Source organism: Macrotis lagotis, chromosome 5 (genome assembly GCF_037893015.1).
Source record: "Macrotis lagotis isolate mMagLag1 chromosome 5, bilby.v1.9.chrom.fasta, whole genome shotgun sequence".
Taxonomy (NCBI): domain Eukaryota; kingdom Metazoa; phylum Chordata; class Mammalia; order Peramelemorphia; family Peramelidae; genus Macrotis; species Macrotis lagotis.
In genome coordinates, this window is record NC_133662.1 from 259292474 (window position 1) to 259307447 (window position 14974).

The 14974-nt window shown below is 45.2% G+C and overlaps 1 protein-coding gene and 1 long non-coding RNA gene across 2 annotated transcripts in view; one reads left to right on the plus strand and one right to left on the minus strand.

Annotated features, from left to right (window-relative positions):
• Positions 1-1203: 1203 nt before the first annotated feature.
• On the minus strand, positions 1204-12748 carry LOC141490187 (uncharacterized). Its single transcript, XR_012469088.1, has 5 exons — positions 10809-12748; positions 9653-9736; positions 6458-6796; positions 2575-2678; positions 1204-2349 (listed from the first exon to the last, which is right to left on the minus strand). It is a non-coding gene; the product is annotated as an uncharacterized LOC141490187 (long non-coding RNA).
• Positions 12749-13251: 503 nt separating this feature from the next.
• Positions 13252-14974, plus strand: part of IGF2BP2 (insulin like growth factor 2 mRNA binding protein 2) — a 136585-nt gene continuing 134862 nt past the window's right edge. The window contains exons 1-2 of the mRNA XM_074189561.1: positions 13252-13521; positions 14321-14381. Coding sequence (XP_074045662.1) covers positions 13347-13521; positions 14321-14381 — 236 coding nt within the window. The 5' untranslated portion in view covers positions 13252-13346. The remainder of the gene's footprint in view (positions 13522-14320; positions 14382-14974) is intronic.

Genomic DNA, 14974 nt, shown 5'->3' on the forward strand with positions numbered 1-14974 from the left:
TCCATACTTAGAGGAAAACAATTTTTAAAAGCATAAAGAAACTTTGGGAAGGCGGGGTGAGAAAATGAGGAGCAAAGTCCAGGTCTGATTTGATTTATAAGTGACTTCTATTAAACATATGCAGAATGAATTTTTTTAATGTAAACTTTCAAAAAATAGTGAAAGAACCAAAAACTTTGTTTGAGAAAAATTGATTCTGAAACCTAGGAAGGATAAAGCCAAGACTAAAATCAATAGTGGACATTAATGCCTAAATAATAAAATTTAACGCTGGTAAAAGATCACAAAAGCATCAAAAAGTATTGTAATTTTGTCACCAGATTCTTTCCAGGCATGCAGGAATCATTCAACATGAGGAAAATAATTAGTATAATAAATTAAATTAATATGGAAAAGACATCTTGGAAAAGTGGATAAAGGTATTAGATTAGTCCTCAGTTCAAATTCTGACCCAGCCACTAGTTGTGTGCCCCCCAGAACAGGTCAGTTAACCTTAACCTCTATATACCTGAGTTTATTCTATGATGTTATAATAACACTATATCAAAAGATATAGAAAAAACCTTAAATAAAATATTTTGCTTTTAACTCCACTCCCACCCAAGTTTTGTGCAATTAACATGTTTTTTTTTAATAATACTAAACATACGGTCTCAGACACTTAATAATTACTTAGCTGTGTGGCCTTGGGCAAGCCACTTAACCCCATTTGCCTTGCAAAAAAACTTAAAAAAATAATACTAAACATAAAAACATAGGAAAATACTTCTTCTTATTATATGATTAAAAGCATGCATTTAAGACCACAACATAGCAAATGATTAAAAGCATTACTTTAAAAATCAAGATATAGCATTATTTGGAATGAGTGCACACTGTTTTATGCCTAACTTCTAATTGACATTAAACTAGAAGTGTATTTGATATACTTCAAGTGAAACTAAAATAGTAAAGTGAGAAAAATAAATTATTAAATTAAGCAATGGCAAAGAAAAAGCCAAAATAATGTCAATTTTTCAATAATATGATAATTTATTTAGAAAACCCTAGAGAATCAATCAAAAAATTGAAACAATTAGTATAGATACAAATAATACAATAGAGGATACAAAATAAATCCACAGAAATGACTGGCATTCTGACATCAATTAAAAATCTATTTTTAATCTCCCTTTTAAAAAGATATGTCATCCTATTATCAGTTTTCTGACATATAATTGCATGGGACAGGTGGTGATCTTTTTTTTAATGTCTTCTACTGTGACTTCATCTCGTTCATTTTTTATTTGAGTTAATTTTTTTTCAAGGGAAAATGGATGCAGAGAAGGAAAGAAGAGATCCTAAAAAATACATACAACTACTACAATTATGTAAATGGAAAGAATTTTAGATTACAACAAAAATCAGATCAAAAACATTGGACAAAAGTGGTTCTGATTATGAAGTGTATCCACTCTCCGCCCCTCCCTTCCCCATCTCCTTCTTGCCGAGTATAGACATCCAGCATGAAAAGAATTTAAGATTCTGCATGTACTCTCAATTGAAATTATCCAAATGTCATTTTACTTAACTGTTTTCAGCATGTACATCTGGGAAGTTTAATTGGGAGTTTGTGGGGGGAGTGGGGGGGGTGGGTACTTCATGTAGTGAACTGAAACAAAATTTATCAAGCATTTTTTAAAAAAAAGACAGATACACAAATGTTTACATTTCAAGGCAGCCCTCTCAAAAGATGGTGGTTTTCCCCCATCATACCAATAAAAATATGTGAATACAGCTTCCAAATTGAGAAAATGTACCTCTCACCTTTCTTTTCAGAGGTGGGAGAGTATGGAACATTATATGCACTCTCAGATATGGTGAGTTCTGATGATTGGCATTTTTCCCCATCTTTTTTTTTTCCATTCATTGATGTAAGAAATGCTCAATGGTAGTTCTTGGCACCAGCATTTTTTAAACCATTTCCTAGCACACAGAAGGTGCTTAATAAATGTTTATTAATTATTTGGTAAGAGGGGGAGAAGTATATGAAAGTGCTTTTAATATTACTTTTAATATTAAATTATATTACTTTGGGATATTACTTTTAATAAAATAGGGATTTCTAATTTTGTCTATCATCCACCATTTTCTCAGGAATCACAGTTTCGTATTTCAAAAAAATCATGTTTTATTAAGCAAAATTGTTCTCATTCAGCTCACCCAAAATTTAACTGATGACTTCCTGTTGTATTTTGCTCATCCTCAGCATCCAACTGCAGGAAAGCTTATATTTCCCTTATCCTGGTATAGCTTCTCCTCATGGGGGGTTTAGAATGGAAATGTATCTATGCTCACCATTGACCACACCTATGTTTCCAGGGAAAAGAAACCAATATGAATTCCAGAAATTACTCTCAAGGGACAGTTTCCATCTCCTGGCTTCTTAAGTTTTGAGATCACCAATGACAATTATTGCTAACATTCTGCTTCATTTTTCCCAAAAGATTTTGATCACTTTTAAAGATGATTCCCATGCAACCCCATCAACTTCTTCTAAGTAATTTCTACAATGTTCCTTTTTTTACCACTTACCTTATTTGAGGACGCACAAACATGTCTCTCTTTGATATTAGCTTCACTGATTCTTGAAAAATTGTTTTTCAGTTAAAAAAATGTGTATGATTATGATCCATTACCTAAAGAAAAACAAGAGCCAGGAAATCCCCTTACGATATAGGAGACATCCCTTTGGCCCTTAGAGAGCCACACCCTGGTATCAGTATGATAAGGACAAAAGATGGAGGGATCAAGTTTAATACAAGGAGATGGTAAGAAAATGGTTTCAACATCAGTCATAGATTGACTTACTATGTTGTTGGTTTTTTCCCTAGAATTTTTTTCTCCTTTGAAGCCAGTATTTTGTAAGGTAATTTGGGGGGGGGGGAGGTAAAGGTGGGGGTTCTCTATTATCCCATTCACAAATGAAGAAACAGTATTTAACATGTCTGATTAGTGATTCCATAAAATATTAAACAAAGAGATACTGAAGGTAAAAAATCAACTGGAAGATGGATGGATGAATGAATGAATGAATGAATGAATAGCATTTAAGTGTCTATATATGCCAGAAAAAGTTAAAACAAAAAAAAACAAATACATCAAAAGAATTCCTACCCTAAAGGAACTTACATTCTAATGGAGACACAAATCAGTAAATACAAAATAATTAAATAATAATAATGGAAGATAGTCTTAGAGGAAAAAAAACCAAACAATTGGATAGGAAAAGGCTGCTGTAGGAAGATGTTTCCCCAAAGAAGTCCCATGTTTTTTTGAACATATTTTGCTGAACCCTTGCAGGGGATTCCAACTTTTTAATAATTATTGATGCACAATGCTTTAAGATTGCAAGCTCTACACATAACATTATCTCATTTGAGCCTCATGTGAGACAGATACTATTATTGTTATTATGATTTTTGTTATCATTATCCCTTGTAATGGCAGTGATAAGAGTTATTCCCTGAGCTATTGGTTTGGGGCAAACTACATTGAGTGAAGACAAACCATTGGCTTCTTGCTATAGAACATGGGTTCTAAAGCATATGTATAACACAGGAGCCTCATTAGTCCTTTGGTCTCCATGGTTGAAAATTGAATATTCCCCCTGAACAGTTTGATTTGTAACCTGCAAGGTCATAACTTGAAGGGGTAACTTCCAGGCTGTCCCAATTCTCTCTTCCTGTTAGCAGTTTCATATACTCTGGGATATTATTTAGGACTAGACTAGACTTTATATTTGAGATGGACTTTTTTTTCTATTTTCCTTCCTTCTTTCCTTCCTTCCTTCCCTTCCTTTATTTTTTTAGATGCAGTTTTTTCTTACCTTCCCTCTCCCAATATTTGTTACTTGTTCATTTTATTTTTTTGTTCTTTTCCTAATTATTTTGGGTTGGAACAAGCTCTTTATAACACCAAGGGATCCAGAAACTTGAGAATTTTGTAAAATGTTGCGTGCTTGTTGAATTCCTCTTATAGCTTTGTATTTGGGGATGATTGGAATCTCCACACTCACCAGCTCCAATAAGTCTAGCCCTTTGCAAAAGAGTTAATTTGGGGATTATCGAAGAACAGTGTTCAACACACTCCTGGGACTCTGTATAGCACTCTGTATTGCTATACCGTGGGGACTTTATTGAGAAGCTTTCATGAAAGGCTCCGTAGGACACACTTGAAAAAATAATGCTTGGGCTCTCTCAGATCATCAGGGACTATTCAGAACTGAGGACGTGGACAAATGTGCCATAAGCATCCCAGCTTCTTTGCTGAGAAAAGCAAATATTTCAGAGGAGAGAGGGCTTAGCCAGAATTCCCCCGGGAGCTGGACACAGTCTCTGACCTCCATATTGTGATGGTTCCCAATTTGCCATCTGTGAACTGATTTTTATAATGTTTTGGTTGTTGTTATTGTACAACAGCAACAGCAATAATATTTTGATCATGAAATTTCAATATATTTAATCTCCTTGCTAAGCCGGTGTTTTATTTTATGTGTTTAAAAATAGCATTCTGAGAATGGGTCCAAGGACTTCACCCGTCCCTGTCTGGGGGGGGAAGACCCCCAAAAAGGGCAAGAATCTTTTGGCCTGTTGTTAAAGGCCACGCAAAACCAACAACTTTTGATTGGTTCCTTGTTTCTCAAGACTGGATTAGCATCAGAAACATTGGACCACTGAACCAGGCTGCTTCCAAAGTCTCTTCTTGAGTGCTTCACTTTGAAACTTGGCCAGAATAAAACTGATCATACCCTTTGACCCAGCACTTCCCATACTAGACCTATATCTAGAAAAAAATCATAAAAAATGGGAAAAGTTCCACATGTTCCAAAATATTCATAGGAACTCTTTTTTGTAGCAGCAAAGGATTGGAAATTGAGGGGATGCCCATACAGCGGGAAATGGTTGAACAAGTTATGGAATATGAATGGTATGAAATATTGTTTTTCAATAAGAAACCATAAATGGTCAGGCTCCAGAGAAGCATGAAAGGAATTGCAGGATCTGATCCTGAGCAAAGGGAGCAAAACCAAGAGAACATTTGTACATTTTAATCACAATATTGTGAGATGCTCATCATTGATGGGAGCAGCTCCTCTCAGCTGTTCAGTGAGCTAGGACAACCCTATCAGAATGGCTACAGCCAGTGCTAGCCCCATTCAGAGGGAAAAAAATCAAAATCAGAAAAATCAAAACAAAACAAAATAAAAATTTCTCTTAAGTATTTCCTGTCTCATGGTTTTCTTTCTTTCCCCTTAATCCTAATTCCTCATACCAAAAATGACTAATCTGTAAATATGTTTAACACAAATGTGTTTGTATAATATTCACCTGAGTTTTCATTGCTGAGGGGAGGGGGGTAGGATGGGAGCGTTTAAAGAAATTATGTAACTTTAAAATATGCAAATGAATATGGATGTGTGTTGAAAAACTTTCCTAACATGTAACTGGAAAAATAAAATAAACTATCAATTTAAAAAACCAAAACAAAATCTGGCCAGGTCTTCCTTGGGCTTAGTTAGGGTGGGGGACAAGAAAGGATTTGTTTTTAATTTCCTTTTAAAATTGTTTTCTTTTTCAAATACCAGTTATTTTAAAATTTTACCAGTCCCTTCACTAATGCATTCCCCCCCAAAAGCAAAATTTAATCACCTTCCTCCCCATCAAGCAATTCTCTTAATATATATCTATGGAGTCCAGGAAAACAGATTCCCATGTTAGTCTGAACATTGATGCCTCTTCCTGCATGTTAAGTCCCCCCTCCTCTGTCTGACTGGAGGTGAGTGCCATGGTTCATCCCATTCTTTTGGACTCCCATTTTATCACTGCATTGAACAGAGTTTTAAAATCTTTCCAGGTTATTTTTCTCCATAATGTTATCATTGGATAATTTGTTTGCCCATCTCTGCTTTGTTCCAATAATAAAAATAGATGATAATATTATCTAGCATTTATATGAAGTTTTAAGTTTTTCTCAGTGCTTTACATAGGTTATCTTGTTTGAGTCTGGCATCAGATCACATGCATCTGAAATTGTCCGTTTTGTCATTTCTTAGGGCACGATAATATTCCATTATAATGCGTGTGGCTATTTCCACTTGAAAGAGTTGAGCTTTGTATATACTCCCTTCTTCCCCTTTGACACTGCCACCAATCTGTTAAATCCCTCCCTCATCAACTCATGCCTGGACTATTGTTAATAACTGCTGCGTGATCTCCTAGCCTTAAGCTTTCTCCCCCCCCATCATCCTCAAAGACCTGTCAAGCTGATTTTCCTCAAGATTATATCCTACCATCTCACCTTTCCTACCACCATCCCTCATTCCAGAAACCCTCGTGGCTCCCTATGCTCTCTAGAATCTCGTTTTTTGGCTTGATGTCCAAAATCCTTCATACTCTGACCCCCCCCCCCTTCCTACCTTTGCAGTCTTCTTATGCCTTGCCTCCTTCTGTATCCTCAGGTATACCGGCTTCTTGGCTGCTCCTTCATCCCGCAGGTGGTTTTCATGGTTGGTCCATGCTGAGATCCCTCCTAATCTTCGAGGCTTGGCTTTCCTTGTCATCCTTCAAGCTAAAGTTCCACTTTCTGCAAGAAACGTTCTCCAGTCTTCTTTCACTTTGGTGCCTTCCCTCTGAGACATAGCAATGAATCCTGTATCCCTCTGGCTTTTATACAATTGTTTCCATGTTGTTCCCCTATTCGAATGTGAGGTCCTCGAGAGGAAGAGCTGTTTTTGTTTCTCTTTGTATCCTCAGAGCTTTGCACAGAGGAAACATTGTTAATTGAAAATGACAAAGTAAAATCAATGCAATTCCCTCAAGGTGTGATGGGTGGCACAAGCCGTCACTGGTTTTGGTTGTTCCCCATACCATGGACCATACTGATTATGGTGTTTTTTTATGTCTAGTGCTTTATTTATTTACTTACTTATTTTGCAAGGCAGTGGTAATTATTAAGTGTCTGAGGTGAGATTTGAAATCAGGTCCTCCTGATTCCAGGACTAATGCCCTATCCATTGCACCACCTAGCTGCCCCAGTTATGCCACCTAGCTGCCTCCATTCAAAGATAGTGGAGGAGTTTGCCATTTCCTTTTCCAGTGGATTAAGGCAAATATAGGTCCAGGAAGTACCTAAGACTACATTTGACTTCAGGTCTTCCTGACTCTAGGCTCAGTCCTCTATCTACTGAGCCACCTAGTTGCCTCCTAAGGAAACTGAGGTTAAGTGATTTACTCAAGGTCACATAGCTAGTAAGTATCTAAGGCCACATTTGAACTCAAGTCTTCCTGACTCCAGGCTCAGTGCTCTATCCATTGAGCTACCTAGCTCAGACATGGTTTAACATTATCTATTAGCATGATCAAAACAACCATAATAACTGACATTTATCACAGTCTGTAGAGTTTGCATAGACCTTGATAATTCAGTGGTTTATTTGAGCCTTATAGCAAGGTAAGTGCTAAAGGTATTATTTTTATTGGTTTTGCAGGTCAAGGTTCAAAGATATCCAGTGAATAGTCCTAGGACACAGATAGGAAATATTTGAAACAGATTTTGAACTCAGGTCTTCCTGACCCCCAATCTGTGTCTCCCATTCATAGCCTTCATCCAATCACTGAGCATTTAGGCCTTCTAGTTTTGTTTTTATTAGCTTTGATTACATCCTCTGTACAATGTCTTTTTTGCCCATTTAAGCATGATTTCCTAGGGACTGATTTCCCCAAAAGAAAGGAAAACCCTGAAAGGTTGCTGCTGGTGGGTTGTGGAGAGTAGAAAAAGAGAACTGGGCTTGGCCTGCATTGACTTGGGCTTCCAAGGAACCCTGACCTACAGAAGGAAGAATATGGAGTTAGACCTGGGGTTCAGGGCTGCCTCTGAGCCTCCTTAGCTGAGGGATAGATCCAAGCCAAGTTTTGTTGCCTCCCTCAGATTCAATTTCTTTACCTGTAATTTTTCAGTCAATAAACATTTATTAAGCACCTAATATATGCTAAGTACTATATTAAAAGATATGAAAAAGAGGCAAAAGACATTTCCTGCCCTCAAAGAGCTTGAGGTCTAACGGGGAGAGATGATTTGCAAACCACGAGGTCCAAATATGATATATACCAGATAAGTTGGGGATAACCTCAAAAGGAAGTCATTAGCATTAAAGGGGAACCAAGGAAGGTTTCTTTTTTTTTAGGTTTTTGTAAGGCAAATGGGGTTAAGTGGCTTGTCCAAGGCCACACAGCTAGATAATTATTAAGTGTCTGAGACCAGATTTGAACCCAGGTACTCCTGAGTCCAGGGCTAGTGCTTTATCCTCTGCGCCACCTAGCCACCCCCCCCCCCCAGGAAGGTTTCTTGTATGTCCAGTACCTACCCTAAAGAGACAGTATGAAGAAGGAGCCTTATGATATGGAAATGTAGCATGGTATTCTGAACAACACTCTGGACTTGAAATCAGAAATATCTGGGTTTAAACTCTTTCTTTCATAGTTTACTTGGCAAGTTATTTGAATTTTCTGCTCATCAGTCTCCTCATCTGTAAAATGGAAAAAATACTGAGAGTATCTACCTCCAAGGTGGAGACTTAAATTTAAAGAAGGTCATATGGTTCAGTGAGCAGAGTATTGATTGGTGCTGGAATCAGAAGACCTGCTCTAAGATTGCCTGTGATTGATCTTGGGCAGGTCTTAAACATGTTGGGGCTCAGTTTCCTCACCTATAAAATGAGAGTTGAGTTACTTAAACTCTAGAGTGCTAAGTAGATGTCAACTGTCATACTATGATCTGCTGTTGCAAATAATATTACTTAGTTTTTATATGGTGCTGGACAGTTGATAGACTATTTATGATTCCCATTTCACAGAAGAGGAAATTGAGGCTGAGAGGGTAAATGACTTGTCCAGAGGTCACACAGTATCTGAGGCAAGATTTAAACATAGGTTTTCTTAACTTCAAGCTCCAAAATGCTATTCCTTGTGCTATCTGGAGGGGGGCAAAATGCTCCTCAGGGAGCACAAAGATGTATCATGCTACCACGGATGGGAATGCTGGGATTGTAATCACAAAGACTTGGGTTTAAATGTCTCTTCAGGAACATGTTAACTCGATGATCTTGGGCAAATCGCTTTTTCTGAACCCCATTTCCCTTGTCTACCAAATGAGGCTAGCTAATAATGGCATTTATATCACAGGATTGAGGATCAGTTAAAATCATCTATATAAAGGGCTTCATAGATCTTCAAGGGCTATTATAGCCTTCAAGGGTCATTAATATTGTGCTCTATTTCTGACATTTTGAATAGTTTAAATATTCATTTTGCTTGTCACCACAACTTCTTGACTTTCCTAACTTTCCTTTGGAAAAATCCTTTAGATATTTAATTGTGCAAGGTTTTTAGACTTTTTTTAAAATCATCTATAGATTTAACTTGAAATGTCTTTGGGTCATTGATTTCATTGAGGCCACTTCGTTGACACAATGCCCCACCCACCCAGCCAGTTTATTAATCCAATTCATTTGCATGTCACAATATCACCTCCCTAAGCTCATGGTCCTCTACAAGAAGGAAGGAAAGAATGACAAATGAAGACAACAATGATAAAGACAACAGCCAGGTAGTACCTGATGAATCACCTTCCATCTGCATTTTCCATCTCCATGGCATCTTCCTCCCTAATTCCTTGGTTTCTTCCTTTCCCTCCTCTTCTTTAATGCAAAAGAAAATCAAAACAAAAAGAATGAGAACATAGATGATAGAACCAGAAGGAACAGACCTTTAGGCTTCGAGGGAAGGACAACACAGACTTTAAAAATGGGGGGGTCATGCTTGAAAAAATCATAATAACTGGCATTTTATGGGGTGCTGGCAGATTAACATAGCATTTACATACCTTACTTCATTTGCTTCCTCAGTGCAACCTTATAAGGTAGGTCCTCCAGGAATTTTTTTTCTTTTTTTTTTTTTTAGGTTTTAGGCAAATGGAGTTAAGTGGCTTGCCCAAGGCCACACAGCTAGGTAATTATTAAGTGTCTGAAACCGGATTTGAACCCAGGTACTCCTGACTCCAGGGCTGGTGCTTTATCCACTATGCCACCTAGCTGTCCTCCTCCAGGAATTTTGAAAAAATATTTTGTTGTATTTTTATTTTGTTATTTCCCAATTTTATACACACACACACACAAACATATTTTGATTTTGGCAAGACAATGAGGTTAAGTGACTTGGCCAAGGTCACACAGATAAGTAATTATTAAGTGTCTAGGTCATATATGAACTCAGGTCCTCCTGACTCCAGGGCCAGTGCTCTATCTACTGTGCCACCTAGCTGCCCTCTGATTATATTTTAAAATTCAGTTTTATTATTATTTTCTGTTTTTTACCACAATTATCCCAAGTAATCCTATCCCTCCCTGAAAGTCATTGCTTATGACAATGAATATCTCTAAGAGATGGAAAAAATGTATCAAAAAAAGATATGTTTTTTAAGAAGTCAGAAAAACACGTACAATGTGTGTTCCCTATGGACTGCCCACCCCATGCTGGAGCAAGTTCTTCCTGTTAGTCTCATTTGCAAGCTGTGAAAAAAAGGTTCAGTAATTGGCCTGTGGTCATTTATTAAGCTCCTACTATGTGCCAGATACTTACTGAGATTAGTCCTGATAGCCCCTTTGTAGGTCTTCCTGTCTCCTTTCTTCACCTCTCCCAGGATAATCTTTCTTGAAGTCTCATTTCCATTTAAAAAAAAACCTTCTACATCACCCTCCCTTCCACACTCACCTTATTTCACTTCCTTCCAATCCCTGGGCTGTCGATCACTCATTTCTTAGTCGATGTGACAACCCCTTTTAGGGTTCTCTTGGCAAAGGTACTGAGGTACTGGAGTGGTTTGCCATTTTCTTCTTCAGCTTATTTTATAAATCAGGAAACTGAAGCAGAGAGAGTTAAATGACTTACCCAAGATCACACAGTCAGTAAATGTCTGAGGCTGGAAAATATGTCTTCTTGACTCCAAGGACAGCAAGCACTCTACCCAGGGGCATGCTGGAGTCCAATTCCCTATATCTGCACTACCCTCCCTCTCCACTGGGGGGTGGACTTTCCATCCTTTAATGCCCAATCCCAAGGTTCCTTCATTGACCTTTGCCCTCCAGCTTTATGGTCAAAGACAGAAGTGGATGAGGTCTGAGGTCATGAGATACAGTCCAACTCCTCGATTTTTGCATTTGAGGGCTGAGGACCAGATGGGTCCTCAAGATGGAAGCCCTCGGTCATGGGATTCTCCCGTAGGTTAGTCTTTCCACAAAACCAAGTCAAGTCCTTTGATTTGGAAGGGTTCTAATCTTCATTTGGAGCTCTTCTTTTCTCCTGCCAGACATCTCCAAGGCAAATGAACCCAGTGTTGGCAATACAAGAGATCCTGGATCATTTTTCTTCTATTGCGTTTTCATTCTCATCGCTATGGGCTTGGGTCAGCCACTGACCACCAACCAACAGGAAGGACCTACAGCCTCCAAGGTGACTTCTGTATTCAACTGCAAGAATCCTTTCCCTTTTCTGTCTGGATCCTGCCCTCAACCCGTTCAGATTCAGCTTTTCATGACTTCTGCCCACTCTCACCTGAAACGGCGTCTTCCCAAGCTTGAGCTTGAGCTCCCCTCCCCGGCAACTCTGCTTCCACTAGTGGATGGGTTCCTTTCTTACATTTGAGTGACTTTCCTTTACCTGGCTGCCCGGCAAGGGATCTTCTTTTCCTCCCTCAAAAACTCCTTCTCAGTAATTAACTTTCCAGAACTTAGCAACTCCGATTAACCTAAAGAGCAATTAAAATTAATTTGGTCTGGAGATGAGATCTGCTTACAGATAGAATTAATGGACTCAGTCTAGACTGAGAAATTTGGGGGGAGGGGCTGTGGCTCTAATGTGGCAATTTGTCTTCCTTGACTGTCTATACATGTTTGTAAGAAGTTTTGGGGGGTGCTTTGTTTTGCTTGGTGGGGAGGAGGGGCGTGGAAGAAAATAAAAAAGGGAGAAATTAATTTTTAAGCAGTTTAATTTTATAAACAAACAAAAAGCACGCTTGGATCTTGCTCCTGAAGTCCACCGGGCTCTCTTTCAGGCGAAGTAGAGAAGGTTCTAGAAAGCTTGAACCAGACTGCGGGAGCTGGAAATGACTGACTCCAGTGTCAGAGCTGAGCATTCGGACGTGGGCTGGAAAGGACCCTAAAGCCGACAGGGGCGGGACCCCGAAGGAAGGCACTGGCGGCTGAGAGAGCTGCTGGAAGCACAAGGTCAGAACCGGGGTGGCGCACGGGTTCCAAGGTCCGAGCTAAAGAATTCTGTAGGAGAGGAGAGGGGTTCCCAGAACAGGGACCTGGGGATGGAAGATTCCAGAGCAGAGAGGGGCCGAGACGCCCAGCCGGGAATGGCCTCAGTCCTTCGCAGGAGAACGGCTTTAGTAAGTGTGCGCAATTCCCGTGGCCAGGACGGCGGGGAAAGCCACGGGGCGAGTGTGAAGCTCCCGATGGAGAACACCTGCCTCGGGGCGCGAGTCCCAGCGGGGACCCGGGCGGCTCCCCAAGCGCCACCGCGTTCCTTTCCGGCCGGAGCCAGGACGGCTTTGCCCCACGGCGCTCCTGCGTCCTTCCCGGCCCGTCTATCCCTTCCTCGAGGGGGGTGGGTGGCCGAGCTTTGGGGGCTTCCCGGGGCGCCCCGCGCCGTCGGCGCCCCCCCGCGCGCTCCTCGGCCGAGGCGCCGGCTGCTGGCGGGGCGCGCGGGGCCCGGGACGGAGCGGCGGCCCCCCAGCGGCCAGCCAGGGGCGAGCCCGGCCCGCGGAGGGGAGCCCGAGGGAGGGAGAGGGGGCCCGGCCCGGCCCGGCCCGGCCCGGCCCGGCGGCCGCTCCGCGCGGCCCGACTCGGAGGCTGCGCTCGGGACGGGCGGGGGAGGAGGGGGCGCGCCCGCCCCACGGCCCCCCCACGAGCCCCCGAGGGCCACGCCCCCCGCCGCCACGCCCCCGCCCCTGGGGCCCCCCCGGACGTCAACACGCGGCGGCCCGCGGCACCCCGCACCCCCGCGCGGCCCGCCAGCACGTGGGCGCCCTCGGGCCGGGCCCCACGCGCCCCCCGGGGCCGCCCCTCCCCGGCGCCCTCCCCCGGCCCCGCGGGCCCCGGGCGCGCCCGGCCCCCGCCCCCGGCCCCTCCCCCGCGGCCGCCCCTCCCCGCCCCCGTCCGGCCGCCCCGCGGGGAGGGGAGCGCTTTGTCCCCGCGCCGCCGCCGCCGCCGCCGCCGCCCGTGGGAGCCCTCGGGCCGGGGGCGCAGCATGAGCAAGCTGTACATCGGCAACCTGAGCCGCGCGGCCACGGCGGCCGAGCTGCGCCAGCTCTTCGGGGCGCGCCAGCTGCGCCTCTGCGGCCCGGTGCTGCTCAAGGCCGGCTACGCCTTCGTCGACTGCCCGGACCAGAACTGGGCCATCCGCGCCATCGAGACGCTGTCGGGTGAGCGGCCCCCCGGCCCCGCCCGCGGGGCGCCCCCCGACGGCCCCCCGACGGGGCGCCCCCGGCCCCCGCCCCCCGGGGCCCCCGGGCGCCCCCGCCCCCGCCCCCGCCGCCGCCGCCGCCGCGCTCCCTGGGCGCTCGGATTTTTTCCGGATTTTTTTCTCCGATTTTATTGAGGAGCGCCTCGGGCCCGGGGCGTCCCGGCGACGGGCCCCCCGCCTCCCGCGCCCCTCGGAGCACCTTTTTACGAGGTGCGCGCTCGGAACTCGGCGGGGGCGCCGAGCTAAGGCGCGCGAAGAGGGGGCTCCCGCCGCCGGCTTTCCGCGGCCCCGCCGGGGCGCTCCCGCCTCGGGCCGCCCCCCCGGGCACGCGTGGGGCCCCGCGGGCGCTTCCCCCCCGTGGGCCCGGCCCCGCCGGCACTCCGACCCGGCCGGGCGCCCCCTCCCCCGGGCTGCCCCCCGCGCTCGGACCCCGGGACGCGCTCCCCCCCCCCTCCCCCGGGGCGCCCGGCCACCCCCCCCACCCCCCCCACTCCGAACCCGCCCAAGAGGGGAGAAGCCCGGCGGGGCCCCCCAAGCCCTTCCCCAGCCCCCCCCCCCGGCCCCCAGGCCAGCATGGCCGCCCCAGCCCGGCCCTGGCGGCCCTCCCGGGAGCTCAGCCTTCCAATTTGGCGGCTTCCGAGACGCAATGTAGAAGTTCGCTCGCGGGTCCCTCCGCCCCCCCCGGGCCCGGGCCGCCCCCCCGGATCCGAGGGCGCCCCGAGCCGCGCTCTGACAGTCGTTTTCCTTCTCCCTTCAAGGTAAAGTGGAATTACACGGGAAGGTCATGGAAGTGGATTATTCCGTCCCCAAAAAGCTGAGGTAAAGCGGGCGGCGCTCGGGCTGTTGGTGTGGACTTCGGGGGCTGGGCCTGCCCCCTGAGCGGCGGCCTGGGGAGCTCGGGGGGCCGGGGGGGGCCAAGTGCTGGGGAGAGGAAGAGAAGCTTCACCTCGGGGGCGCCCCGGGGTGAGGCGGAGGCCTGCTTGTGAGCCTCGGCAGGCTTTGGAGGCGGGGGCCCAGCTCACAGGAGCGCCCGGGCCGTCCGCGGCCTTCACCAGGTGTGTGTCGAGGGGGCGGCCCAGGGCTGCAGTGGCCCAGCCCCGGCCTCAAGGAAATGGCCTTGTGAAGTCAGTGGAGAGGGGGGAGAGAGAGGCCAGGGCAAGTCGGGCTCGTCCCTTGCTGTAGCCCTCCCTCCTCTTCCTTCTCAGGACCTGGCACCTAAACCTTCCGGGGACTCGGGGTCCCCACCTGGACAAAAGGTGCATCCGGGAGCTTTCCCCCTGGCAGCCATGGTACCTTGAGGGGAGGAACTTTCTTGATTTTGCCTAGAGAGACTCAGAACCAAATCGGACAGCTGGGCTGCTGAGGGGCCCTCCTCCCCTCCCCTTTTGGAGAGGTTGCTTTTTAAGCCAGCG